General features: G+C 44.5%; 1 protein-coding gene across 1 annotated transcript in view; it reads right to left on the minus strand.

The window, feature by feature from the left end:
* Nucleotides 1–26,628, minus strand: part of MMP11 (matrix metallopeptidase 11) — a 57,040-nt gene that overhangs the window by 9,543 nt on the left and 20,869 nt on the right. The window contains exons 2-5 of the mRNA XM_033954216.1: nt 25,700–25,947; nt 19,605–19,748; nt 13,679–13,812; nt 600–835 (exon numbers count right to left, since the gene is read on the minus strand). Coding sequence (XP_033810107.1) covers nt 600–835; nt 13,679–13,812; nt 19,605–19,748; nt 25,700–25,947 — 762 coding nt within the window. The remainder of the gene's footprint in view (nt 1–599; nt 836–13,678; nt 13,813–19,604; nt 19,749–25,699; nt 25,948–26,628) is intronic.

Genomic DNA, 26,628 nt, shown 5'->3' on the forward strand with positions numbered 1-26,628 from the left:
TGGACACCCCTGCTCTAAGCTAAGCAGGGCTGTTTCACTAACACATTTTCAGTAGTGAGGGACAGGCAAGTTCTGTAGGACTCCAAGGAACCTGCCTGTCCCTAGCAATTGAAAATATATCACTCCCCTACTGGAAGCAATGCAGCTGAAGAACACCCATTCAGCTTAGAGCAGGGGTGTCAAAGTCCCTCCTCAAGGGCCACAATCCAGTCAGGTTTTCAGGATTTCTCCAATGAATGAGATCTATTTGCATGCACTGCTTTCATTGTATGCTAATAGATCTCATGCATATTCATTGGGGAAATCCTGAAAACCCGACTGGATTGCGGCCCTTGAGGAGGGACTTTGACACCCCTGGCTTAGAGGAAAGAGTGTTTGCAGGCTCTATGAGGCAGCTACTATATTACAATTCTTATCTTACCATATGATTCTGATTCCCATATTGATGTGGCAGAGGAAAGCACATCACCTTCTTTCTCAGACACCAGCTCCTTCATCTAAATTTTACTGCAGGAGGTTTACTTGTAACAAGAGCTAACCTTGTGCACTATAAAATGTCCGTAGGTCAGTTAACCTTCTGGTTGCTGCTGTGCTCTCACCTCCATTCTGGGGATCTCGTTGCTTTCAAAGTCTGGTTGGCGCTGATCCAGTGCTGGGGTGGGGCTGGGTTTGGGCTTTCCATATAGATGTTGGATTCCTTTCCTGTCATCTTCGCTCAAGCTCAGGGGATACCGGAAGGAGTAGAATGGGGACATGAGAGACTTGAATGCAGACGAATGTTGCAGACCCAGGACATGTCCAAACTCATGGGCAGCCACCTGCAGGAGGTCAGTGCCTGCAGCAGTAGAAAAGGCAGGCTATGGCAGAATCTCAGAGAAATCACAATAATAATAATAATAACTTTATTTTTCTATACCGCCATAGTCAAAGTGACTTCTAGGCGGTTTACATAGAAAGAAGGCTGGACAATCAGCAAATTGCAGAATGCAAGAAGGATGTTGCATAATAAATTGGAGAAACATGGGGAAAGAATACATGAGAGAAAGATGTTACATAATACATTGGGGTTAAAGGGGAGGGAGTACCTGAGAGAGGTCATCTGATTAGGCGAGGAATTTGTCAAATAGAGCGGTTTTAATTGATTTTCGGAATGTGTTGTAGGTCTGTTCGGCTTTATTTATGTGGTTTCCCAGCCAGGATTGCTGTCTGTTTGCTTGGAACATGAAGGTCCTGTCTAGGAAGGATCTTTGGGTAGGCGAAGATGTTTTTGTTTCTGGTTGTTCGTGTGGGGTTGTGTAGAGTGAAATGTGTTTGCAGGTAGGAAAGTGCTAGGCCCCAGACTTGTTTGAAACAGATGCATGCAAATTTGAACAGTATTTGCGCCTCCATTGGTAGCCAGTGCAATTTTTTGTAATAAGGGCTAATGTGGTCTTTTTTTCTCAGTCCGAAGATCAAGCGAACTGCAGTGTTTTGCACTAATCTTAATTTTTGTACAATTTTTTTTGGGATACTCAGGTAGGCGAAGTTGCAGTAATCTAGGGTAGATAAGATCAGCGACTGCACCAGTAATCTAAAGAATGTTGTGTCAAAGTATTTTTTGATAGTCCTTAGCTTCCACAGCGTGTAAAATTATTTCTTCACCAGTAGGTTTGTGTGGTCAGCCATGGTTAAGTGAGTATCTAGAGTGATGCCCAGTATTTTTATGGTTTTGGAGATTGGATATTCATGGCCGTTTATTTTTAATGATGTTTTCGTTATTTTGTCGTTGGGGCTTGCCAAAAAGACTATTGTTTTCTTTGTGTTTAGTTTTAGTTTGAAGCTGGTGGTCCATTTTTCGATTTCTATCATTGTGTGTGAGAGGTTATCTATAGTTTCATTTGTGATGTCATTTAAGGGGAGCAGGATGGATATATCGTCTGCATATATATAGTGTTTTAAGTTTAATTTTTGTAGTAGATGACCTAAGGATGCGAGGTAGATGTTGAATAATGTGGGTGATAGAGGGGAGCCTTGGGGGACCCCTGATGGGTTTTTCCATGGGTTGGAATAATTTCCGTTGATGGTTACTCAATAGGATCTGTTTGTTAGGAATTCTTGGAACCATTTCATTACCTTTCCTGAGATTCCTATTGTGTCAAGGCACAGTAGCATGATTTTGTGGTCTACTAGATCGAACGCACTGCTAAGGTCAAGTTGCAGTATCAATGCGCTTTTGCCTTTGCTGAAAAGATCATAGAGGTGGTTTAGTATGGAAGCTATAACGGTTTCTGTGCTGTATCCTTTCCTGAAGCCTGATTGGTGTTCACTGAGGGTGTTAAATTTGTGTAGGTAGTCTGTTAGTTGTAGGTTGACCAATCCTTCCTGTAGCTTTGTGAAAAGGGGAATGCTAGCTATGGGTCTGTAATTGGATGTTAGTAAAGAGATAGAGTGCAGATATACACATTGAGAATACGATGCACAGAAGATTTCTACATTTACCCACATTTCAGGGACCTATTCTGTGAGAGGGGTTAGGGCAGGAACAAACACGCATAGATTTGTATTTTCAAAATACATTATGTTTTAAAATAATAATAAATATCCACAGAATAAGAAGGGGCAGTGCAGTAGACACTTTAGGTAATTTTCAAAGTAACAGTACTTTTGGATGTTGAAGCTATGTGGGTAGTTTGAAAATAGCTCTCAGGGAGGATCATTTTCAAAGGTATTTCCATAGGTAAAGCAGTGCTTTCCAGGCAGAAATGGCCACTTACAAAATCACCTGTCCTATAAGCAGATCAGACAAACATATGTGAGTGCAGGTTACATACATGGAGATTTATCTGTTGTTTGAAGAGGTGTTTTTAAAGATGAAGGTGGGGAATTCTCACTTAAACATGCACTTTTCAAAGTACGAGGCTCTGATGCACAAAAGCTTTCTGTGACAATAAGACTCATAAAAACAATCTTACTGTTAAGGAAAGCTCTCCTGCCAATGCACAAAAGGGTTCTCCATGGCTGCTACCGATCGTTGTAGCAGCCAATGAGAACCCTATGCAAATGCATTACAAGGAGCTCATTAGTATTCTAATGAGCTCTCCTTGTGATGCACTAAAGGAAACATTTCCCCCCAGCATCGATAATCAGTGCCAAAATTTTCTGGTAGCTCTGGAGAACACACGTACAGCAGGTGCGCCCATTAAAATAAAATTAATTTTTAATTAATTAATTAATTTTAAAAAGCAGGAAGTGACCCCCGTCCCCCTCCTGCTAAGCCCACAAGGACAGCCCCCTGTTCCCCTCCCAACAAGCCCCTCCATCCCCCCCAAAGGTACAGAAATGTCAGAGGGAGGGTCCTTGAGGTGGGAGGGGGTCTAACCCGACCCCAGCCCACTAGACCACCAGGGTTTTTTTTTGGAGGGGTGAAGGGGCTCTGCAGGCTCAGCAGGATGGGGAACGGGGGGCTGTCTGTGAACTTGGGGGGGATCATGGGGGGATTCATACAGCTCCTACTCTGCCTGCTGGCTCAGGGGAATCCCCGAATAGCTGAGCTGGCAGGACTCCCTGAAGCCACCATTCAGTGGCTTCAGGGCCTCTCCTGCCGTTCAGCTGTTTAGGGCTTCCCCTTCTGGTTCAGCTGGTAGCCAAGCCGGCAGGGGAAGCCCCAAACAGCTGAGTGGCAGGGGAAGCCTTGAAGCCACTGATCAGCGGCTTTGGAAGTCCTGTTGGCTCAGTTGTTCGTGGATCCTCCTGCCATTTAGCCAGCAGGGAGAGCAGGAGATGCAGTTTTTTTGGGGGGGTTTCTCAGGATGCACTGACAGAAGGGGGGGCGCGGAGCTGTGCCTAGCGATTGTTCTGAGCAGATGCCAGGCACAGTCCCTCCCCCTTTTACCAGGGCTGCTCCGCACGAATAGCATACATAGAATTTGAATGCTATTTGTACAGAACATCACCTGCTGGAAAAAAACTCGCTTCTACCATGGTATTTTTGTACTGTGGTGTCAGAGTTTTGTGCATCCTGCCCTGAGTGTATATACAGAATTTTACTCATAATAACATGTTTAGGTGTGTGTGAGTGGGTTCCCTGAGCTGATTTTCAAAGTGGAGGTGCCTGCCTACGTTTGCTTTGAAAATCCCAGAAACTCATCACAAAGAAACAAATATGTTCCAGTTTTTACCTGTACACAGAGTTATAAAATTCCCCTTAAGTGAGTTAGTTTTAACACCTGCTGTATCCTAAATGTATTAGGACCAAGGTCAAGGTGCTTAAAGTAAACCAATGCATCCTTCTCCTTCTAGTGAGTTGAAAGAATCCCGTGCAGACAGGAAGGGATGCATTTGAATGGCAAAACCTGTTGCAAGAGTGCTCAACAGACACATTTCCTATCTACCTCTATGCAGGTGCTCGCATTCTTCTACTCAGTGGCATAGTAATGGGGTCCTCCACAGGCGCCCTCTTCCTCGGGCGCCGACAACATTCCTTCTCTCTGCCCCCCTTCCCACTCCTTCCCCTGCTGCGTGCATGTGCTTTTTTAACATCAGTGCCAGCTGCCACCAACTTACTGCCCACGCCAGCTTTGGTTTTCTCTGTCTGAGAGGAAGTGACGGCAGTGAGAGCGCCGAAGCCAACACGGGCAGTAAGTTGGTGGCTGTGGCGCCGAAGTTAAAAAGGTACAGGGAAGGGGCGCATGCATGCAGCAAGGAGGAGTGTGAGTTGGGAAGATGGCCCGCCCCGGGCGCCGCTCACCCTCCCTAAGCCACTGGTTCTACTTGGGTAATGCCAGTGGGGTACCAAGGAAAAGTTGACCATAAGGAAGAGACACATACAGAGCTCCAGCAGGGAAGAAAATCAGTGGATCACTAGACCAATCAAGGAAGATGGTTTCTAGGATTCCTTTGAAACAAATCAGATACCATAAAATCCCACACTAGAGTGTTTTTAAGAGAACAAGGAGGTTAAAGGGTCTCAGAAACCAACTTGGATAAGAGCATTCTGTCCAATACCAAGCTTTTTAACAGTTCATCCTATATAATAAAACGCTAGACGCGCATGCGCACTAAGACTTGCGTGATCTGTAATCCCTGATCTGTGAGATGTAGGTCTGTGGCATTGCAGGAGTGCGCATGCACATCTACGGTTCTTTCTTTGTCGTTGTCTTCGCTCCTCCACCCCCTAATCCCCGTTGAGCCTCCCACCCGGTCGCCTCCAGAAGTCCGCTCAACTTCTCCAACACCGGAAGGCCCCGAGCCCAAGTCGACTGCTGCTGCTCATGCTGAGGAGCGCGGTGTACAGGCGCTGAATGGCGGCGGCTCCGGGCCTTCTCCTCCCGCACAGGCCTCTCCGCCAAACATGCTCCAAGCACAGCGCGGCGCTGTATGGGAAACAGAGTACCACGCTCGACACAGACCAAACTCCCACTGGACCAGTCGCGTGAAGCTCCGGCTCCAGGAGAGGCGGGTTCAGGCCGTGCCCCACCATACATGTTCACGGCGCTTCTGTCACACTATGTTAGACATCTATAAGCCGAAGAACTTCGCCGCGTTCCCGGCCGATTACAGTAAGGTAACAGTTGGTCGGTCGCTTCCTTCCCCCCCCAGCCTCGACTCGCGCTCTTTCTTTCAGCTTGCGCTTGCCCAGGTGAGCGTTGCTTCCTGCTATCGGATGTCACGCAGGCGACATAGGGTCCTCCCCACTGAGAAATACTACAAGAACAGAGACTGAGAAAAAGAGAAGGCATAAAGGAGTAGACAATTGCAGTTAGCTTCAAAATTAAAGGCAGGGGGACAGGGGGAGCAGGAAGAGGTGCTGATGGACAGGGGGGGGAAGGAAGAAGTGCTGATGGACAGTGGGGGAAAAAAAGGAAGGCAGGCCTACTGCTGGACAGGGGGAGCAGGAAAAGGTGCTGATGGACAGGGGGGAAAATAAAGGGAGGCCTACTGCTGGACAGGGGGTGCAGGAAGAGGTACTGATGCACAGGGGGAGGTAAAACAAAGGGAGAAGGGTTGCTGCTGGATAAGGGGAGCAGTGAAGGGGTGGTGGTGGACACAGGGGAGGTAAAAGGAAGGAATAATGGACAGGGGGAGCATGCAAGGGGTGGTTGTGGACAGCCAAGGAAAAAGAAAGCGACTAAGGAGAGAGAGAGAGAAAGAAATAAAAACACATATTCTAGCACCCGTTAATGTAACGGGCTATAAAGCTAGTAAGAATATAAGAACATAAGAATTGTCGCTGCTGGGTCAGACCAGTGGTCCATCGCGCCCAGCAGTCCGCTCATACGGAGGCCCCCAGGTCGAAGACCTGTACCCTAACTGAGACCGGCCCTACCTGCGTTCATTCCGGTTCAGCAGAAACTTGTCCAACCTTGTCTTGAATCCCTGGAGCATGTTTTCCCTTATAACAGGCTCCGAGAGAGCATTCCAGTTCTCCACCATTCTCTGGGTGAAGAAGAACTTCTTTACGTTCGTACGGAATCTATCCCATTTTAACTTCAGAGAGTGCCCTCTCGTTCTCTCTACCTTGGAGAGGGTGAATAACCTGTCTTTATCCACTAAGTCTATTTCCTTCATTATCTTGAATGTTTCAATCATGTCTCCTCTCAGACTCCTCTTTTCAAGGGAGAACAGGCCCAGCATCTCTAATCTCTCACTGTACGGCAACTCCTCCAACCCCTTAACCAATTTAGTTGCTCTTCTCTGGACCCTTTCGAGTAGTACCATGTCCTTCTTCATGTATGGCGACCAGTGCTAGACGCAGTATTCCAAGTGAGGGCGTACCATAGCCTGGTACAGTGGCATGATAACCCTCTCCGATCTGTTCGTGATCCCCTTCTTAATCATTTCTAGCATTCTTTTTGCCCTTTACGCTGCCGCTGCGCATTGTGCAGACGGCTTCATTGACTTGTCGACCAGTACTCCCAGGTCTCTTTCCTGGGGGGTCTCTCCTAGTACTGCCCTGGACATCTTGTATTTGTGTGTGGGATTTTTGATACCAACATGCATTGCCTTACACTTATCCACTTTGAACCTCATTTGCCATGTCGCTGCCCATTTCTCGAGTGTGGTCATAATTTCCATCATAGACCCATATAACCACCTCCTCCTTTTTTGTGTTCCATTTAGAAATTACTGTATTGTAATTTTTTATTTTTCAACTTTTATATAAATCAGCAGTAAAAGTTACTTATCTTTTTTTTTTTTTAATTCTTTATTCATTTTCAAATTTGCAATAAGGGTAACAATATATCCAAACAAATTAACAATAAATATAACACTTAATAATCATCTATGGTGCAAATAATATGCTCTTATCTCCCACCCTTCTCACCCTTTCTTATTATATAATCAATACCTTATACAATATGTAACAATAAATTTACCCTCCACTCCCCCCCTCACAAACAAACTTGTAGATTTAAGGGAAAAAAAAGAAAATAAAATGTCATCTAATCGGTACAATACTTTGTAAATGGCTCCCACACATAAAAGTTACTTATCTTAATGTACAGAGTTTCTAACAAGCCCTAAATGAGACGGGATATCAGATTTAATATAGGCAGAGTGTCCTGATTACCCTTGAAAAAGCCACAATGGTGGTGAAACGGGTCTCTGTCGGGCTTGTTAGAAACTCTGCACATTAAGATGAGTAACTTTTACTGCTGATTGATATAAAAGTGGAAAAATAAAAAATTATAATACAGTAATTTCTAAATGGAAAACAAAAAAAAAGAGGAGGTAGTTATGGGTCTATGATGGAAATTATGAACCGTTAAAAAGCTTGGTATTGGACAGAATGCTCTTATCCAAGTTGGTTTCTGAAACCCTTTAACCTCCTTGTTCTCTTAAAAATGCTCTAGTGTGGGATTGTTTGGTATCTGTGAAGAAAATCAGTGGCCCTGCACTGGAAGCTTAAAAAGGAAATAAGGTCCTACACTGGGACCGGGAGGAGGAACTAACAAGACATAGCAATTATTTTTGAATTCCGCATATAATATGTTCATATAATGATTCAAAATGTTATGTGATCGTGGCACCGAGATACCCCCCTCTTCAAACCCAGCATGCACCCAAAAAGAGGGAGAAAAAGCCTCAGACTAATGTAGCAGTATAGAACCAAAAGGTAGAAATCTAAACTGCTTTTGATACTTTCACTGGCAAAAAAAACTCCCTCACAGAACAGCTCAGGTTTAGAAAAGGGCAAAGTCACCCGGAGGCACGTTCAAGGACTTAGCTGACAAAAGACAACTTGAGCTCCAACACTGTCACGTCTTCTCCAATCTCCCATATTATATGTTGTGCATCCTTGTATAATTTGTTAGCATATAAAGGGTTATCACATGGCTCCATAAAAAGGAGGATGGATTGAGACATCTGGATTTAACTTCAACTGACAGCAATGGAAGTAATGCCCGGATGTCTCAATCCGTCTTCTTTTTTCTGGAGCCATATGGCAACTCTACGCATATACCTGCAACAAGTTCAGTGTGGATCACATATTATAAACCAGGGCATACCCAGAAATTACAATAATTTCAGATAATATCTCTTATTTCACAATACAAATTTTGTGAATAAGAAACGATTTCAAAGACTTCCTATAAACTTTATAATCTGCAATAACTTTATGCTGAGAAAGCAATGATCTCCACACTTGAGCAGCCTGAGAGAAAAAGAGGAATTAAACAATCTCCTCAAATGTTGCCCTCTAAAAATAGGAAAATAGAAGGGCAGATAGAACGAAGCCTGTATGCAAAATCTTAAACAAACAAAAAAACCCCAATAAAAATTAAACAAAACCCATGCCTTAACCAGAAGCCAGTGTAGATGCTTAATCAGACTGTATAACAGACTTGATCAATTCCAGTGAATATCTTATATAGGCAAGGAGGAACTGAGGCCCTACACAGGGCTAGAAAGGGGAACTGAGACCTGAAGGAGAAATGAAGCCCTCGGGGCTGGGAGAAGGATCTGAAGCTCTGCACTGCAGCTGGAAATAGGAAAAGTGGCTTAGTGAGGGCGATGGTGCCCCTCCCTGCCCTCTTCTCCACTTCACCTGCATTGGCTCTCCCTCTGATGTCACTTCCTAGGCGTGGGACCCGGAAATAGCATCAGAAGGAGAACCGATGCTGGCGCGACTAGCAGGTTGGAGTTGCTAATCACGCCAATGAAGAGCCAAAGGTACAGTGGGAGGGGGAGTGAAGGCATGCGCAAACGGTGGAGAGGAAGATGGGTGCCGATGCCCCCAACATGACAGCGCCTGGGGTGGTCCGCACCCCCCCCTTACTACGCCACTGCATAGGCTTTGCACATAAAACTCTGGAATAACAAGTTTATGTTATTCAATCATTTTCAAACATAGGGATTGTTATTCAAAGTGATTTAACTGGTCAGAAATGTTTCCACCTAAATGATACCACAAACAAGGATGCAACTGATTTCAATAACTTCCTCACTTCTTTAGGCTTTCCCCCCCCTTTCCCCCCCCCCCCCCCCCGGCACTCTCTCCAACTCATGAAAAGGGGCACACGCTAGACATCATCAGTTTCCTCGATCTCACCGATTACAAAACTTCGGTCGATGACACTCGTTGGGAACATGTCCCTTGGTCCGACCACTTCCTAGGGGCTTTTTGCCTCCCCATTTTCATGTCTCACCTTGGGTCCCCACCTTGTTCCTCAAACCCCATTACCTTCCGAAAAAAATTGCTAGCGAACTGTTCTGGACCAAATTTCTCAATCTAATCTCCACCATTCCTAACCCTCCAAACCCTGAATCCAGCTGGCACAACTGGATCACCCTTTCTGAGACCACCTACCACTCCCTCGCACCACTATCCACTAAAATTGTCTCCTACTCCCGCAAGGCCCCTTGGCACCTTCCATACCACAAAGAACTGAAGCAGAAATGTCGAATACTGGAACGCAAATGGAAAAAATCTAAATCCCCCACAGACAGACAGTCCTGGAGGGTTAATATTAAGTCCTACAATACTGAGCTAAAAAAAGCAAGGAAGAACTACTACGGTAACAAAATCTCCAGATCCAACAACCAAAGTAATACATTGTTCAACATCTGGCGCCCCATATCCTCTAAACATGACGCTACCACACTCCCCTCCTCTCCATCTGCAGACGATCTAGCAAAATTCTTCAATGAGAAAGTCACTACCTTACGATGCTCGTTCCCAACAGCACCCTCTTACAACTCTCTGGTGTCCACCGACTCCAACCCTACTCTAACTGTCGCCAACCATATTCCAGTCAACAGATCCTGGACTGCCTTCAAGCTCGTATCTGATTCCCAGGTCGCCAAACTCTGCCTCAAGTTGAAATCCTGCAACTGTACCTTGGACCCTTTCCCCTCCTACCTATACGAGAAAATTCCCACACAAGCCATCTCATCTCTCACCAAACTTATAAACTCTACCTTACTTTCAGGCCTATTCTCTGCAGAAATGGGACACATTGCCCTATCCCCACTACTGAAAAAAGTTGATTTAGACCCCTCCATACCATCCAGCTATCGCCCAATAGCAAATATTCCTCTCCTGACCAAGTTGCTGGAGTCCATCATATCTACCCAACTCTCATCCTCTCTTGAGAGATTCTCCATTCTCATACCCTACCAACATGGCTTCAGACCCAACTTCAGCACCGAATCCCTATTGGCCTCATTAATCTCAAAGGTCCAACAACTTCACTCTTGCAATAAGTTTGCTGTTCTTCTTCAATTCAACCTTTCTGCAGCTTTCGACATTGTCCATCATGATATACTAATTCTCCAACTTTCTGAAATTGGCATAAACTCAACAGTCTTAGATTGGTTCTCAAAATTCTTACGTTCCCGCTCCTACTTTGCTCCTCATCCCTCTCATGGAAACTGATTTGTGGAGTTCCTCAGGGTTCTCCTCTATCCCCGATTCTTTTCAATGTTTATATGTCCTTCCTGAAACTCCTCCAACTGTCCCCCTTGTAAACACTTTATACTTTACGCCGATGACATCCTTGTCCTCCTCGAGACCGACTCTAACCTCACCAATCTCTTTGAGAACATCTCCTCATGTATATTGAACCTCCAAGCCTGGGCCCTCACCATACAAATGAAATTAAACGAGACTAAAACAAAACTACTTTGGCTCGGCCCAAAATTAGATCATCTACCCACCCTCATCCCACTATCCTCTGGCACCACATTGCAGCTTGAGCACTCATGCAAAGTTCTGGGCATCATCATTGATTCCACACTGTCCTTCAACGACTACCTTAATTCCTTAGTAAAAAAATGCTTTTTCAATCTTCACATGTTAAGGAAAGTGAGATCCTGCTTCCATTATCAACACTTTGCTGTCCTCGTACAATCCATCATTCTTTCCATACTGGATTACTGTAACTCCATCTACTTAAGCCTAACAAAGAGAACCCTTCATAGACTCCAGCGGACTCAGAACACCGCGGCTAAACTAATCTTCGCAAAAAGCAAATTTGACCACGTCTCCCCGCTTCTGTCTAAGTTTCACTGGCTCTCAGTAATCCTTAGGGTTCACTACAAATGCACCTGCCTAACCTTCAAGTCTCTACATGGCATCCTGCCTCCCCTTTTTCCACTATCTTGGAACTCCTCTAATCCTAACACCACCAGATCTGCTCAAAAATTCAAACTATCCTTCCCCTCTTTAAAAGGCATATCCCATGCAGGAAAATTAGGGACTTCCCTCTTCTTCAGGATCACTGAACTCTGGAACAGCTTTACTACCCCGCTTCAGAGCCTGACCTCCCTCCAACTCTTCCGAAAACATTTGAAAACTTGGCTTTTCTCTAAAATGTAATGACCCCTCCCTCTTCGATATACTAAGTTCCTCTAAACTTCTCTTTCTAAGTCCTTCTACTTTTCATTGTAGTTCCTTTCTATATCAATTCTTGTAAACCGTGCCGAGCTCTACTTCTGTGGAGATGATGCGGTATACAAACTTAAGGTTTAGTTTAGTTTAGTTTAGTTTAATTTCCTGAATGGTTAAATCACTTGTTCAGTGGCTAACTGGCCACATTCGGCAGCACTTAACCAGTTAGCACCTGACTCAAAACCGGCTATTTTTGGAGCATTCCAGGGGTTTGGAGTTAACATTTGGCTGGTTAAGTGCCAATATTCAGCATTTAAGCAGTTAAGATAACCACATAAATAGGACCACATAACATAAGAACATAAAGATAAGATTGATTTTTATGTTAAGGTAATTAGGTTTTCTATTCCACCTTTATGTATTCAATTCAAGGTCAGATTACATTACAAGGGCTGGGTCAGTTACCCAGGAAGTTACAATGGACAATTTGACACGGACATTCAGTAGAGTTGCTAATGCAGGTAGATCAGTACAGTTATTATTAATATATTTAGATCATAGTTACAAATTCAAATAGATCATCGTTGGCTCATCATTATGTCCCAGGAGTTGCATTGGACAGTTTAGAAATGGGCTTTTACAATTACCATTATAGCTACTTTTGGGTTGGCTCCCTGTCTTGGTACAGAAATGTTTTAAAAAGTTTTCTGAGCCTGAGATAGTGGTCACAAGATCATAGTGTAAGTGGTAGTTGGGTCCAGCATTTTGCTAATTGATACTGATAAGGTAATTTGTCTGGTAGACTTGATATTGTTCCATGCTGGGAATTTTAAGTGGAAAAGATTTCTGGTGGAATATCTGTTGGAGGCACCTTGGAGTAGGGTGGCCAACTCTGTTAGATTGTTGGGGCATTCCTTGTCAGGATCTTAACAGACAGTGATGCCTAATTTAAACTTGATCGTTGCGGTTATTTGCAGCCAATGTAGTTCCATATAGTAGGGCTGTAGGTGTTCCAATTTCAATAGTCCATGGCCTGACCCAATAAGGCTATTCTTATGTTCTTATGTAATTCTTACTGCTGCATTTTGAACTAGTTTTAGATGTGATAGCAATATTTTAGAGCAAAGTAGTCTAGTTGAGATAGGATTAGGGATTGCACTAAAATTCGGAAAACCTCTGTTTCAAAGTATTTTCTGATGGATCTTAGCTTTCTCATCACAAAGAAAGATTGTTTTATTATTAATTGTACGTGGCTGTTCATGGATAGGTGGTTATCAATTTCTATTCCTAAGATTCGGGGATGTAGTTCTAATGGAAAGTCTGTGTTGTCTACTGTAATCCTTGGAGTGTAGCATGGGTCAGTTGAGGGTCCTAGCCAAAGGAATTTGTTTTTGTTCTTATTTAGCTTGAGGCAGTGAGTTGAGGTAGTTTTCTATGATGTGGACACATTTTATGACAGTGGTGAGGGCGTTGGCTAAGGTAGCCGTTACAAGCAGCATGATCGTTATGTCGTCTCCATAGGTGAAATGATTTATTCATTTGAGATCTAGGTTGGTTCTCAAGGATTGTATTAGAAGGTTGAACACTAATGCTGAGAGTAGCTGATTAAGTGCTGAATAATTGCTATGATTTTGTCAGCTCTGTAAAGTTCAATGCTGGAGCCCAGACATGACCTGACAATAAATTTCTGGGTGTAAAGCTAAATGCTGCCAGCTGAATATTGATTTCAAAGAATTTAAAAGAAAATGTTTAAGAACACATTCTTCTTTGTTTTATTATTAGGGCTATTACAATGCAATGGGTGTCTGCTTTGTCTGCAGAAAGGTGCCAGAAAACTAAAGGAAACAAAAAATGGACAAGACGTACCAAGATCATTACTAATGGTCCAGGTCTCATCATAGTCAAAGTGGACATCTCCCTCACGATGGGTCTTAGGGAAGAATGCATGAGCCAGGATCCCCCCGGGCCCATCAAATGGCAGATGGTCACCATGCCAGTACCTGCAAGGGAAGAAGCAAGAACAAGTTTCCTTCTCTCATCCAATACCAAGGCATACAGTCTGGATACATGTGAACACACATAAATATGTTTATATACAGTATGTTCCTGTATGTGTTTTGTTTGTTGTACACATTAGTATATCAGAGCTGCCAAGTTATCTTGTTCCTGGAGGGAGATTTTAAATCAATCTTGGATTTCTAACAACTGTATCTTGTAAGGTCTGCAGCACTGATTTAAGTGGGCAGAATTGGAGACTACAAAGTAGTACACCATTATGAAATGTAAGTTCAAACCGAAGACTGGCCCAAAAGTCTTCCTCTTGGGACTGGATAGCTTAGCAGTTCTGGTATAGTACATGTCTTGGATTTTTCTATGGATAAATGAGGGATTGCAGATTCCTGGAGTAATATGTTTCTATGTGTGCATGCATTTGGAGGGGGGGGGGGCATCTGCCTAGCCCTGCTGCTTTCAGGAACAGTTGGAAAATGTGTTTTGCTAACAATGGGACCTCAAAAATGGTCCAGTAAAATATTATTGAAATTTTTGCAGCAGAAAACTGGAACAGTTGGTCACTTTTAAGCAGCATGTGGTAATTTCCCCCCCAATACAGTTCACATTACACATTAACAGTCCTTGTTTCCCCAGACTGCCCTAATCTGGTATCCTGGAGAGGTAGCTGCTGGAAGTAGGGCTATCTGTGAAGATCCAGTGCAGTAAATCCACTTCACTGGTCACTGAAAGAAGTGTCTTCTGAGCACCCAGCAAGCCTTGGCAGCCTCTAGTGGTCAATGTACTGAACTGCAGTTAAGACACAATAGTTTTGCCAGGCTCTCTTGCCTTGGTGTCTTCACTGTAGCCAGACAGCCAATTTTGGGTGGGTCTTTCTCTCCCCACCCCCACCAGCCTGTGCAGCAGTCTCCCTCTTTCCCTCCCTTCTCACCCTCTAGCCCGTGCTGTCTCTCTCTTTCTCTCCCTTCCCAACTCCCCACCCCATGCAGCGTTTGCTTCTTTTGAGGCTGACCTGAAAGCCTTTCCTCTGATGCAAAACAAAAATGCATCACAGTGAAGGCTCTGGATCAGCCGCCAGCAGCATATAGGAAGCACTGCTGGCAGCCTGTGGCTGCTGGGTGAACGGGTCTTAGCTCCAACTGGGTGAGCCAGGCCCGCCCAGGCTCACGCTGTGGCTATGCCCTTGCTACTGCCCTTCAGATTCAGGTTTTCTGCACAAGGCAGCACTAAAGAGAGAGTTAAGGGCTGGTCCACAAAGACTTTTCTTACATGGGGAAAAGGCTGAGTGGATCAGACCCTTAACAGAGCACAATATGCTCATATGCAATCGCAAGGAAATGTTGTTGCCACTCTGCTACAGGAAGACACAGAAATGGAGATTCACATTCAAATCCTTTTCCAAGCCTTCCTGTGTGATCCTGAGCAAGTCTCAAAAGTGTAGTTACTTACCTGTAACGTAGGTTCTCCGTGGACAGCAGGATAGACAGCCACATATGGGTGTTGTCCCAACACCTCCCAATTTGCGGATAAGCTCTCCAATAGCTCAGAGAGATTTTTTTTTTTTTTTTTTCTCTGAGCACGTGCAGTGCCCGGGCCCCACTGGGCATGCCCGAGCCCTACCCATTTCCCCCTGCTTCCCCCTAATCCCCAGGATGTTCCTAGCTGTGGCCAGGTTGGCCGTTTGGGGAGGCGGGTGGGTTGTGTGGCTGACTATCCTGCTGTCCACGGAGAACCTACGTTACAGGTAAGTAACTACACTTTCTCCTAGGACAAGCAGGATGAGTCATCCACATATGGGTGACTCCCTAGCCGAGGGATGTACCGACTGGACCTGCGCCTTAGCGCTTTGTGCATCCCTCACCTGGCTGTGGAGGCCGAGCCGGGCAGGGTAATCAGGCAAAGCAGGTAAAGTTGTGGAAACAAGGTTTTAGATAAAGTGCTGTGTTAACTGAGCAATAATACTCACAGAACAATGAACTGGTCAATGACAATCAATGAACAGTGAGAAACCAACTGGTCAACAGTGACCATTCGTACTTGCATGTGAGAATTCATACTTGCCTATTCCACATTCAGTCTAGACAGGAGTGCTGGAAGACCTACTTAACTCACAGAACAGCGAAAACTGGTCAATGACAATCAATGAACAGTGAGAAAACCAACTGGTCAACGGTGACAATTCATAACTGGTTAACAGTGACAAATCGTACTTGCATGTGAGAATTCATACTTGCCTATTCCACATTCAGTCTAGGAAGGAGTGCTGGAAGACCTACTTAATCAATATCTATAATACCCTACTTGAACAGTGTTTGTCGATATTTATAACACCCTACTTGATCAGTGTTTGTCAAGGCTGTGCTAGTGGTTGCTGTCCCTCCCGGGAGGGAAGAGCCACTTCCAAGACTGCTCGGCCGAATGCATTTGAGCGTGGAATGCTATTTTGAGGCAGTAGTGCTTGGTGAAGGTGTGCATGGAGGACCAAGTGGCTGCATCGCAGATGTCCCCTATTGGTGTGTGGTGCAGATGTGCCGTTGTGTTGGCTATGGTTCTGCGCTGGTGGGCGTTGGCTCCCACCTGCGGTTGATGCTGCGCTTTTCTATAGGTGAAGGGGATGCACTCTTATATCCAGCGCGATAGCCTGCGTTTGGTGGCCGGAAGTCCTGGTCTGTTTTGGTCGTAGGAGACGAACAATTGAGGCTTGTCTAATCTGCTGCATAGTCAGGGCCCGCACACAGTCCAGGAGGTGTTGCTGAGGTGGCAGTGTGCCTGATTGGCCAAACAGACCTTAGATTAAGTGGGGATGGGCGGACCCGCTATGCCTAAGGCCTGATTGGTCCAGGCTTCTAGAACCTGGGCCAATCAGGCCTTAGGCTTCGGTGGGATGGGCCGGGAAGGGGCGGGCCCGCTTCATTTCGACGAGGCGTGCCTGCCGGCTCAAGACGTGCAAGACCCATCTAAGAACAGGTTTGGTGGAGTGGAGGTTTGGGGGGGGTGCGTCTTCGGGCAGGAGGGATTGGGCACCCTCCTGCCAGCTATCGATATTGTCGGAGGGGGGGATCGGTAATGTCGGGGGGGGGGGGCGGTCAGTAGTGTCGGGGGGGCGGTCGTTAGTGTCGGGGGGGGTGCGTCTTCGGGCAGAGGGTTTGGGCCCCCTCCTGGTCAGGGGGCCGCGGCCCGCTATACTTATAGCGGCAGAGAGATCCCTTGCCGCGATAAGTATAGCGGCCGCGTCTACTTACAATGTAGGCCAGCATTTTGCTGGCCTACATTTTAAGCTTCTCCTCTACTAGGGAGACGCGTAGGGCCGCCTAGGTTCAGCCTAAGGCCCGCCTAAGGCCCTTAGACGAGCTTAGGCATCTTGCGGGTCTCCCTAGGCTCCCGGAGGTGCCTTCAGGCTTGCCTGGGGAGCATTTTTTTTTTTAAAACGTGCATCCCGATTGGCTGATTAGACAGCTGTAGGACGCCTAAAATCAGGATGCACTTTAGAGAATCAGGGCCTCAGTGTTTTGATGACTGCCACCAGCATTATCCCTGGAAATTCAGTACCAGCCCATATCTGGGCTTCAACATTGAATTTACAGGTATGCGAGAGCGACAAAAACATAGTTGGTTAAGTGTGATATTCAGCACTTAACTGGCTATAGTGAACCACATAAAGATAGGGCTGACTTTTATGTGGTCCTATTTAAGTGGTTACCTTGGCCAATTAAGTGCTAAATACTGGCACTTAACCAGACAAGTAATCACTCTGCCCCCAGAATGCTCCAAAAATAGCCAGTTTAGGTTTGGGTGCTAACCAGACATTTTCAGTGGCACTATCTGGTTAAATGCAGTTGAATATGCCCGGTTAGCCCCAGATAGGTGATTTAAATGGCCAGGAGCCTCTCCTGGCCATCTGCATCAATTTAAATATCAAGCCCACTAATATTTGAACAGGAAGTATACTTTTTGAAGGCAGCTCCACAGATAGAGCAACATTTTACCTGCAGAAATGGCCTCTTATAAGAAAGCCTACGTGATGTGCAGGCACGTAAATATACCCCCATACAGTCTGTATCGGCACACGTTTACTGGCTGCTTAAGTAGGTGGGGGAGGGGTTTGTACTTATGTGCATATTTTTGGATGTTGGGGCATGCGTATGTAATTTATCCAAACAATTTGTGCACCATGATTAGCAGAAATAAATGTGAGCCCATAGTTTTCCTGGGGTCATACATGTGCTGCTATATAATTACCCCACAGTACACAGACATCAAACACAGATGGAAAGTAAGAGGATTCCATTTGCCAAGGACACATTCTCAAAGGTTAAATATTTCCATCATTAAAAAAGGAAACATTTGTGATTTTCAAGAATTGCTATGAGGTGATGCAGCTGAAGTCTCTACAGGTCAACAGCATGGTTAGGAGGGGGTTGCCATTGAAGCGGATACAGATAAATCACCTTGATAAGGAGAAGATGATCTTCCTGTGAGCATGTCTCATGTTTGTAATGAAGGAAAGAGGAAAAAGGTTTCCCCCGTCATGGATTTCCCTCAGGAAAAGATTTATGTAATGATTTTGTATGTATGTGTCTTATGTATCTTGCTGAATCAGTCTGGTATATATATTAAGGGTAATTGGTTATTAATGGGTGTAGATATAAGACCTTCTTAGATAGGACCCTAGCATTACTCATGTGTGAAAATTTCTGGATTTTTCATTTATAAGCTTTTCCTCCTTTAGGTCATAATGAAAATGTGGATTGGTGTTTTACAACTTAAATTTTTCCTGGGCTTTACATATTCAAGTACCCTTACATTCATACTTTAATCCTCAGTGTTTCTTTTTTATAAGTTAGTTTTAATAAAGTTGTGTTGATGATGTCAGTATGTTACAGAGAGTGCGCGACCTTTATACGGGGCTTTTTAACTGGGCCTCATTGTTCAGACGCCATTTAATGCTCTTTAATGTTTGGGCGGTGAGAGAGAACAAAATCTTTGATATTATTTTCTCTTCTTTCACTTTGAACAGATTGATTTACTGTGGAGTGTAAAACGTTTTTTTCAAGATTTCATTTGGAGGAAGTTTGGCTCTTGAAGAAGACAGCGAAACAGAGCTCTGTCGGGTATATCACTGACTTATCTTACACAGTTATGGACGGATCCAGCTTTTTTAATTCAGATAAGTTGAACCTTACCTGTGTTATATTGTATTGAACTTTCATGATATTTATTGCTACTTGTCACTTTGGCATTTTTTTCTCATTTTCCATAGATTGTGAACTTTGAGTATACATTGAAAGAGGGAGATGAATGAGTTTTTAAACTTTTTCATTTATTTAAGTTTTATCTAGCACATTTCAGCACTTAAGAGACAATATGATGTAACGGGCGAATTCATTTGGCCTTCAATAGCCATCACAAAGTTGTCAGCCTGGGGGATACTATCTAAGAGCATTATATTACGTTACAGTTCCCCGATACTGAAGTCTCTAAAGTTTTTTCTTCAAAGTTTTTTCTTCATAGATTTTACTTTTGTAGTTTTCTCTATAGGCTTTTCTTTCATAACCTTTTTAGTATTTTTTCTGAATTTACTCATTCATCTTTTCCCTCTTTCTTCAATTTATGAGCTGAGGTGTCCTTCTCTCCTCATATTTTTGCCGATTTTTTTGAGTTTTCTGTTTGAAATACGGCAGATTTTTTTTTTTTTTTTTCTATACATGAGCATTTGGTCACATGGTGAACTCAAGCCCTTTATGAAGTAGAAGCTTATCTTGTTTACTTCTTCATATCTCACCTAGTAAAATGAACAACAATGTCAGCCCGTCCTTCTTGAACTTCAGTGAATGATAACGGAGTTACATCACTCCAGACTTTCAGGGCATCAGCAAGAGTACGTCTTACTTTCACTGTGCTGAGCTGCCAAGGAAATCTGATAATTCTAAAGAAAGACAAGATACATTTATGTATAATTCCATAACAATAATTCAACACCTTCATTATTTCAATTATCTTCAATACCCTCATTACTACAATCACCTAACACCTCCATTATTACATCTGCCCTCAACTGCTCTATCATAATGGTCATTCTGAACATTCAAACATAGACAACCTTAGATACAGATATTATTTATCCCGTTTAGGACCTCAGCGGTGCTGTGAGAAGGTTTCATTCACAGATGTATAAGCACAGAAGTCTTCATCGGTCTCAATTTTTTATGTATTTTTTCATATATAAATTTTAATACTTCATTTAATAAATAAATTTTTGAAAAAAGTACTCATCTCTTTAGAGAAGCATAGCAGGGGTGAAGAGCCCCTGCTATGCTTCTCTAAAAGAGATGAGTACTTTTTTCAAAAATTTATTTATTAAATGAAGTATTAAAATGGGTATGGAAGGGTGATGGAAGGAGAGAAAGGGGGCAGATGCTGATGGAACTGGTGTGCAGGGAAAGGGGAGACAGACATAAGGGGGAAGGATACTAGATGGAATTAGGTTGGAGGAAAAGAAAGGGGGCAGTTGCTGATGGACATGGTATGTGGGGAAAGGATACTGGAGGAAATTGGGTTGGAGGGAAAGAAAGGGGGCAGATGCTCATGGAATTGGTGTGCAGGGAAAGGATACTGGAGGGAATTGGGTTGGATGGAAAAAGGGGGCTGATGCTGATGGAAGTGGGCGGAAGGGAGAGGAGAGAGTGAAATGCCATACCATGGGGATAAGGGAGAGGGAAGGGAAGAAAAGGAGAGAGATGCCAGACCATTGGAGGAGGGAAGGGAAGAAGATGGATGCCAGACTAATGGGGTGAAGGGAGAGATGGAAGGGGGAGACATAAAGTTTCTGGAAGGGGAATAGAAGGAGAGAAGATGCCATATAGAAGGGGCAGAGAGAGGGTAGACAGTGGATGAAAGGAAGAGAGTGACAAGAAGATGAGGAAAGCAGAAACCAGAGAAGACAAGGTAGAAAAAAAAATTATATTTCGCTGTTTCTGTGGTGTTGCATTGTATGCAGAGTCCAGCTTCTTGGTGGTTCAATTTAACCTTTGTCTATGTATTTCTATTTAATCCCCCCCCCCCTTTTACAAAACTGTAGAGCGTTTTTTTTAGTGCCGGCTATGGTGGTAACAGCTCTGATACTCAGAATTCTATGAGAGTCTGAGCTGTTACCACCATGGCTAAAACCCACACTACAGTTTTGTAAAAGGGGGAGGGGTTAGTTTGTGATTACATATTCCATACTAGGCGAAGGTGTTTTCTGTGTTCTGTGTGTTCGAAAGACACGGTTTTCTATTAGGATTGACTGTGCAGGATTGATCTGTACTACTCTGGTTTGTTTAATTTTACAATGGGAGCATTGATGTTGTACTGCTCACTGCAGTATGTAAGATGCTGCCTTTTCCTAGGTACACTCTTGTGTGACATGTGGATTGTTACTAAAAATCATGTTTTTCATACAGATGGGGGGGGGGGGTGTCAAAAAATGATGGGCCCCGGGTGTCACATAGGCTAGGTACACCACTGCCTCAGGGTGCTGAGGCTGTAGCTCTAACCATAAACCACACTCTTTTAGCTTTAGCTGTTTTATGAGCAGTTATTCCCAGGATGTGCTTAGATCCGAGAAGGAACAAATACATTCCTTCCTCCATATTCATGAGAGTTAGGTGCAAAGCTGGCCTACAAATAAGAAAAATTTGCAAATAACTTTTGGGCTGACTCTGACCCACCCCTGCCTCCCTCCTGGACCTTTCCACACCTTACTTTTAAAGCCTGGTGGTCTAGCAGTGAATTGGTGCAGGAGTAATCTTCCTACACTCCTGCCCCATGCAAAGTGGTGAACAAAAATGGCTGCCGCAAGATCCCGCTATAGTCTCGCGAGACCACAGGAATTCACGGAGCAGGCAGGCAGGGGCCCCACTTCACTACTAGACCACCAGGCTTTAAAGTAAGTTGTGGAGAGGTCCAGGAGACAGGAAGGAGGCGGGGGTGGGTCAAGGTTTAGAAACTTGCAAATAACCGAAGTCTCAAGTCCTAAAGCCCTGAATATGGAGGGGGGCCTGTACACACTGATTTCATCTTCAAATCTATACATAAAAAAATCTGCAGAAAAAGTAGAAGAAAATGTCTGCAGATACTGCAAAGTGAAAATAGACATGTACTTTCACTTTGAAACTTGGTGGAAAGACCACAGGTAGAAAATAGCTGTGGACTAGTATGGAAATTGCTCTATGATGTATCAGTGGCCGCTGATCTCTCTCCTATAGCAGCTGTGGCACTTCTTGGCTTTCTTTTCTACCTAGAACTATGAGCATATATTGTAATAGCTCCTGGAAATTATTTATATAAAATGTTTCATTTTCTTCCTCAGTTATCCTTAAGCAGTGGTCTTCACTAATTTTCAAGCGAGAGCCATTTTGGGTCCAAAAGGGCTGAAGGAGAGCCAATAAATATCTTCCTACTTGGGGCCATGATGCCAATAGCACTTCTCGACATTCCTCTCTCTCTGCCCTTCTCCTTCTCTCCATCCATGTGCACCATCTCCTCCCTCTCTCTGCCCTTCTCCTCCTCTCCATCCATGTGCACCATCCCCTCCATCTCTCTGCCCTTCCCCTCCTCTCCATCCATGTACACCATTGCCTCCCTCTCTCTGCTCGTCCCCTCCTTTCCATCCATGTGCACCATCTCCTCCCTCTCTCTGCCCTTCCCCTTTCCTCCACAGCTTTCTTCCCACTGAAGTCTGGCATCTTCTTTCTCTCCCCTCTCCCACCCCCTTCCCCATTGGGATCTGGTACTTTTTGTTTCTAACACTGCAGTCTTAAACTCTTCGGGCCGTGGGTAGTGTGAAGTAAACACGCTGCCTTCGGCGGCCCCAGAAGCTTTCCCTCTGCTACTGCTTTCTACTGATGGGACAAGAATCTGTAGCAGAGGGAAAGCTTCCAGGGCTGCTAAAGGTAGCAAGTTTACTTCATCCATGTGCACCATCCGCTCCTTCTCTCTGCCCTTCCCCTCTTCTCCATCTATGGGCACCATCCCCTCCCTCTCTCTGCCCTTCCCCTCCTCTCCATGTGCACTTTAGCCTTCCTCTCTGCCCTTCCCCTTCTCTCCATCCATGTGCACCATCTCCTCCCTCTCTCTGCCCTTCCCCTTCTTTCCATCCATATGCACCATTTCCTCCCTTTCTCTGCCCTTCTCCTCCTCTCCATCCATGTGCACCATCTCCTCCCTTCCCCTCCTCTCCATTCATGTGCACCATCCCCTCCCTCTCTCTGCCCTTTCCTTCCTCTCCATCCATGTGCGCCATCTCCTCCCTCTCTCTGCCCTTCCCCTTTCCTCCACAGCTTTCTTCCTACTGAGGTCTGGCATCTTCTTTCTCTCCCCTCTCCCCCCCTTCCCCATTGGGATCTGGTACTTTTTGTGTCTAACACTGCAGTCCTACACTTTTCGGGCCATGTGTAGTGTGAAGTAAATGCGCTGCCTTCGGCGGCCCCAGAAGCTTTTCCTCTGCTACTGCTTCTTACTGCTGGGACAGGAATCTGTAGCAGAGGGAAGCTTCTGGGGCTGCTAAAGGTAGCAAGTTTACTTCATTCATACTGCCTGCAGCCCAAAGAGTGAAGGACTGCTGTGCTGGAAACAAAAAGTGCCAGATCCTGATGGGGGAATGATAATCTGCACAGGCTCCATGGGTCACCACAGAGATTTTGGAGGGCCATCATTGGCTCATGGGCCTTGCAATGAAGACCACTGCCCTAAAGGATATAGGAAAGACTCTCTGTTGGTATAGTGTTTACCATGCGATGGCGGCGAGGTGAGCAGTGGAGAGGGAGAGCTCCATGGAGGTGAGGGAGAGCTGTGTAATAGAGAGGTAGTGGGTGCTAAATTGAATGGCAGAGAGAAGGATGGGAACATAGGGATAAGAAAGCTGAACTCCATTCTCTATCAGCCTAACCAACAACATAATTATGTAACTGTGAAAAGAATCAATAAATTGTCTAGTCAGAAGAGAAATTATAAACAAGTGACAGCATAGGTATCGGAAGGGGGGCACAGGAGCCATGCCCCCCCCCCAAAAAAAAAACTGCGGAACCCCCCCCCCCAGGAATGCCATGGGAACAGGAACCATTCTCACGGCATTCCTGCGGACAGCCTCTTCTCTTCCCTCCACTTCTGACACACATACCTATCCTGCCGGCAATGCTTTGCCTTATACTCTAGCTAGCACTGCCAGCTAGCTGGCTGATTGAATCTCCTCTGTCTCTATAGCAGTTGCAGGCTATGCAGGAATATGAAGTTACTTAACCTTCCTGTTCCCACCAAGCTCATAGAGAAAGGGGAAGATGCTGGATGGAAGTGGAGAGGAGAGAGCTGAGACACTGGATGGAAGGGGATAGAGAAAGAAGGCATATACTAGATGAAAGAAAGGGCTAAAGAAAAAGGGTACACACTGGATGGGGGAAGAGGATAGAGTTAGTGAAATACTGGAGGGGGGTAAGGGAAAGAGGTGGCAAGCTGTAGGTAGGCACAGTGAAAAGAGGATAATTGAGGACTGGATAGTAAAGATAGAATTTAATCTAAGCAGAGGCAGAAAATAAATTGAAGAAAGCTGAAAGGAAAAGGAGGAGAGAAAAACAACAAACAGGAAATCCTGGCAAGAGAGTTAAGAGAAAACGAGGAAAGCAGAAAACAGAGACTGGGATTACAATTGGAAAAAAGCAAAGGTAGAAAATAAGAATTTTATTTTCCATTTAAGATAAAAATAGTGTTTTATATTTAAGGTAGCTGTGTTAATAAATGTTAATAAATAAAAATAGAAAGTGGAAATGACTAACTTTACCAAAGCTATATTCCTCAGGTCAGAACAAGATACCATAACAGCAGTATACTGTACTGAGCTGAGGAAAAGGGTTTTGGCCTTTGAAAACTAACTGAAAAATGTATTTAGTCCAATAAAATGGTATCATATTTTCCATTTCTTCTATTATTTGTATTTGTTAGTTTGTAATATAGTGATTGGAATATGTCAGTTTTTGAAATTTACATCTGCTATCTTTATACACTTCTCCCTCCGTATTCGCTGTGATAAGGGATTAACAGAACCGCAAATAACTTTTTCATATGTTATTCACTGTTTTCTATTAAAAACCATCATGAATATGATGAAACTGCAAATAACATGGTAGGAGACCTGGGTTGTTCCTGAAGGAGAGGCAAAACACGATGAAGAAAGTGCTGGGAATCAGCGATTTCTCTATGCAAGCTGACATAATTTGGGGGGGAGATGGCAGCAAGCTAACAAACGTGAATAATCAAAACCGCGATTGCTGAAATCGCGAATACGGAGGGAGAAGTGTAGTTTGCAAAGTACAGAGGTATGGTCACGTATCTCAAAATTATGTGGTTATCATTACATATTGTTAATGTTATATTGTGTGTATATGAAGAATGAATGGAAGAAATGACATTACAGTTAATACTATTATTATGGGGGCAGGGTCTGGGGCGGAGCTTTAGTGCTCCCCAAACAAAAAAGTGTTCCGCTGCCTATGAGTGACAGGACATGTAAAGAAACCTGGCTTTTGACTCAATTTTATTCAGTGCTGGATTGAGTTCAACTGATGCCCTAAACACAGCCCAACAATGGTATCCCTTGGCCCTTCAACTGCTTACCTGAAAAGATATTGACTCAGTAAGTGCTGAGAAATATTATTGTATGAAACAAAACATCATATATATTTGTAATGATTAGAAAAACTGTGAAATTCATGTTGGATAATGGATGTGATAGATGGCATTGAAAGAGTTAAAAGCTAAGGAGAAAAACTCTATAGTACTCCTTTTCCCTTGGTGCAGTAAGCACATGATTATTTTGCTTAATGGTTAATCCAGGGTTGATCTTACTTGTAAGTGAGGTTAGTCTTTTCCCAGCGGCCCCCTGAAAGCACAAATCTCTTCTGCCGGTTCCTGCCATGATGGCCATCAGGCTGGACTGGGAAATCAGGCACACCACAGCGGGGTGGGTTCCAGAGGTCTCTCTGATTCTGTTCAATGCCACCAAAGAAGCTCTGGAGAGGGGATGGATACTCCTTGGCATTATGCAGAGAGGAAAACCAGGAATTCTGTTCCTTCTGGAGTTTCCAAGCGTAGCCCTGAACACAAGGAACCAGTGAAGCAATCCGTTAACAATAAACCCCACACACAGATGGTGAGACCCACCCCTGTAGCTTCATTTCATTTAGGGCTGGCTTATGCATCAGGCAAGACTAGGCAGTCAACTGTGACAATAGCTTCAGGGAGACAACAAAGAGTAGCTGTAGTCAAAGCAAGGTATTAGGTCCTCCTCACAACCACAGAAACTCAAAGAAACATCAGCACATTCTTTTACTTCCATGAACAGTGGGGAATTTTCAAATGACTCATGCACCTGGGTAAATGACTTTTGGAACTTGCTTCATTATGCACCAGGGCTGCGGCCACACAGGGCAAAAGGGAAGCTGGGGTGCCAAAGTTGCACTCTTTTCATAGCTTCCCTTGCCTGCCCAACACAAGTGGATGGGGCAGCTGCATGCTGGGAGCATTTGGGGCATGCCACACAGGTAAGGTTACCAGAGGTTTGGCTTCCAAATCTGGGACACCTGGATGGGGATGGGTGGGGAAAGGTGTAACCTTTCCATTGCAATCTTCCACATTAAAAATTATAATTTCTTCATCTCTCCCCTCTGCTCTTCTAGTTCAGCTATCTCTACTTTTCGGTCCTTCCCCCACCTCTCTCTGCCCTTCCAGTAAGTCACCTGTATCTTTTTGTCTCTCTCTCCCATAATCCTTCCAGT

The sequence above is a fragment of the Geotrypetes seraphini genome, chromosome 8, assembly GCF_902459505.1.
Source record: "Geotrypetes seraphini chromosome 8, aGeoSer1.1, whole genome shotgun sequence".
Lineage (NCBI taxonomy): Eukaryota > Metazoa > Chordata > Amphibia > Gymnophiona > Dermophiidae > Geotrypetes > Geotrypetes seraphini.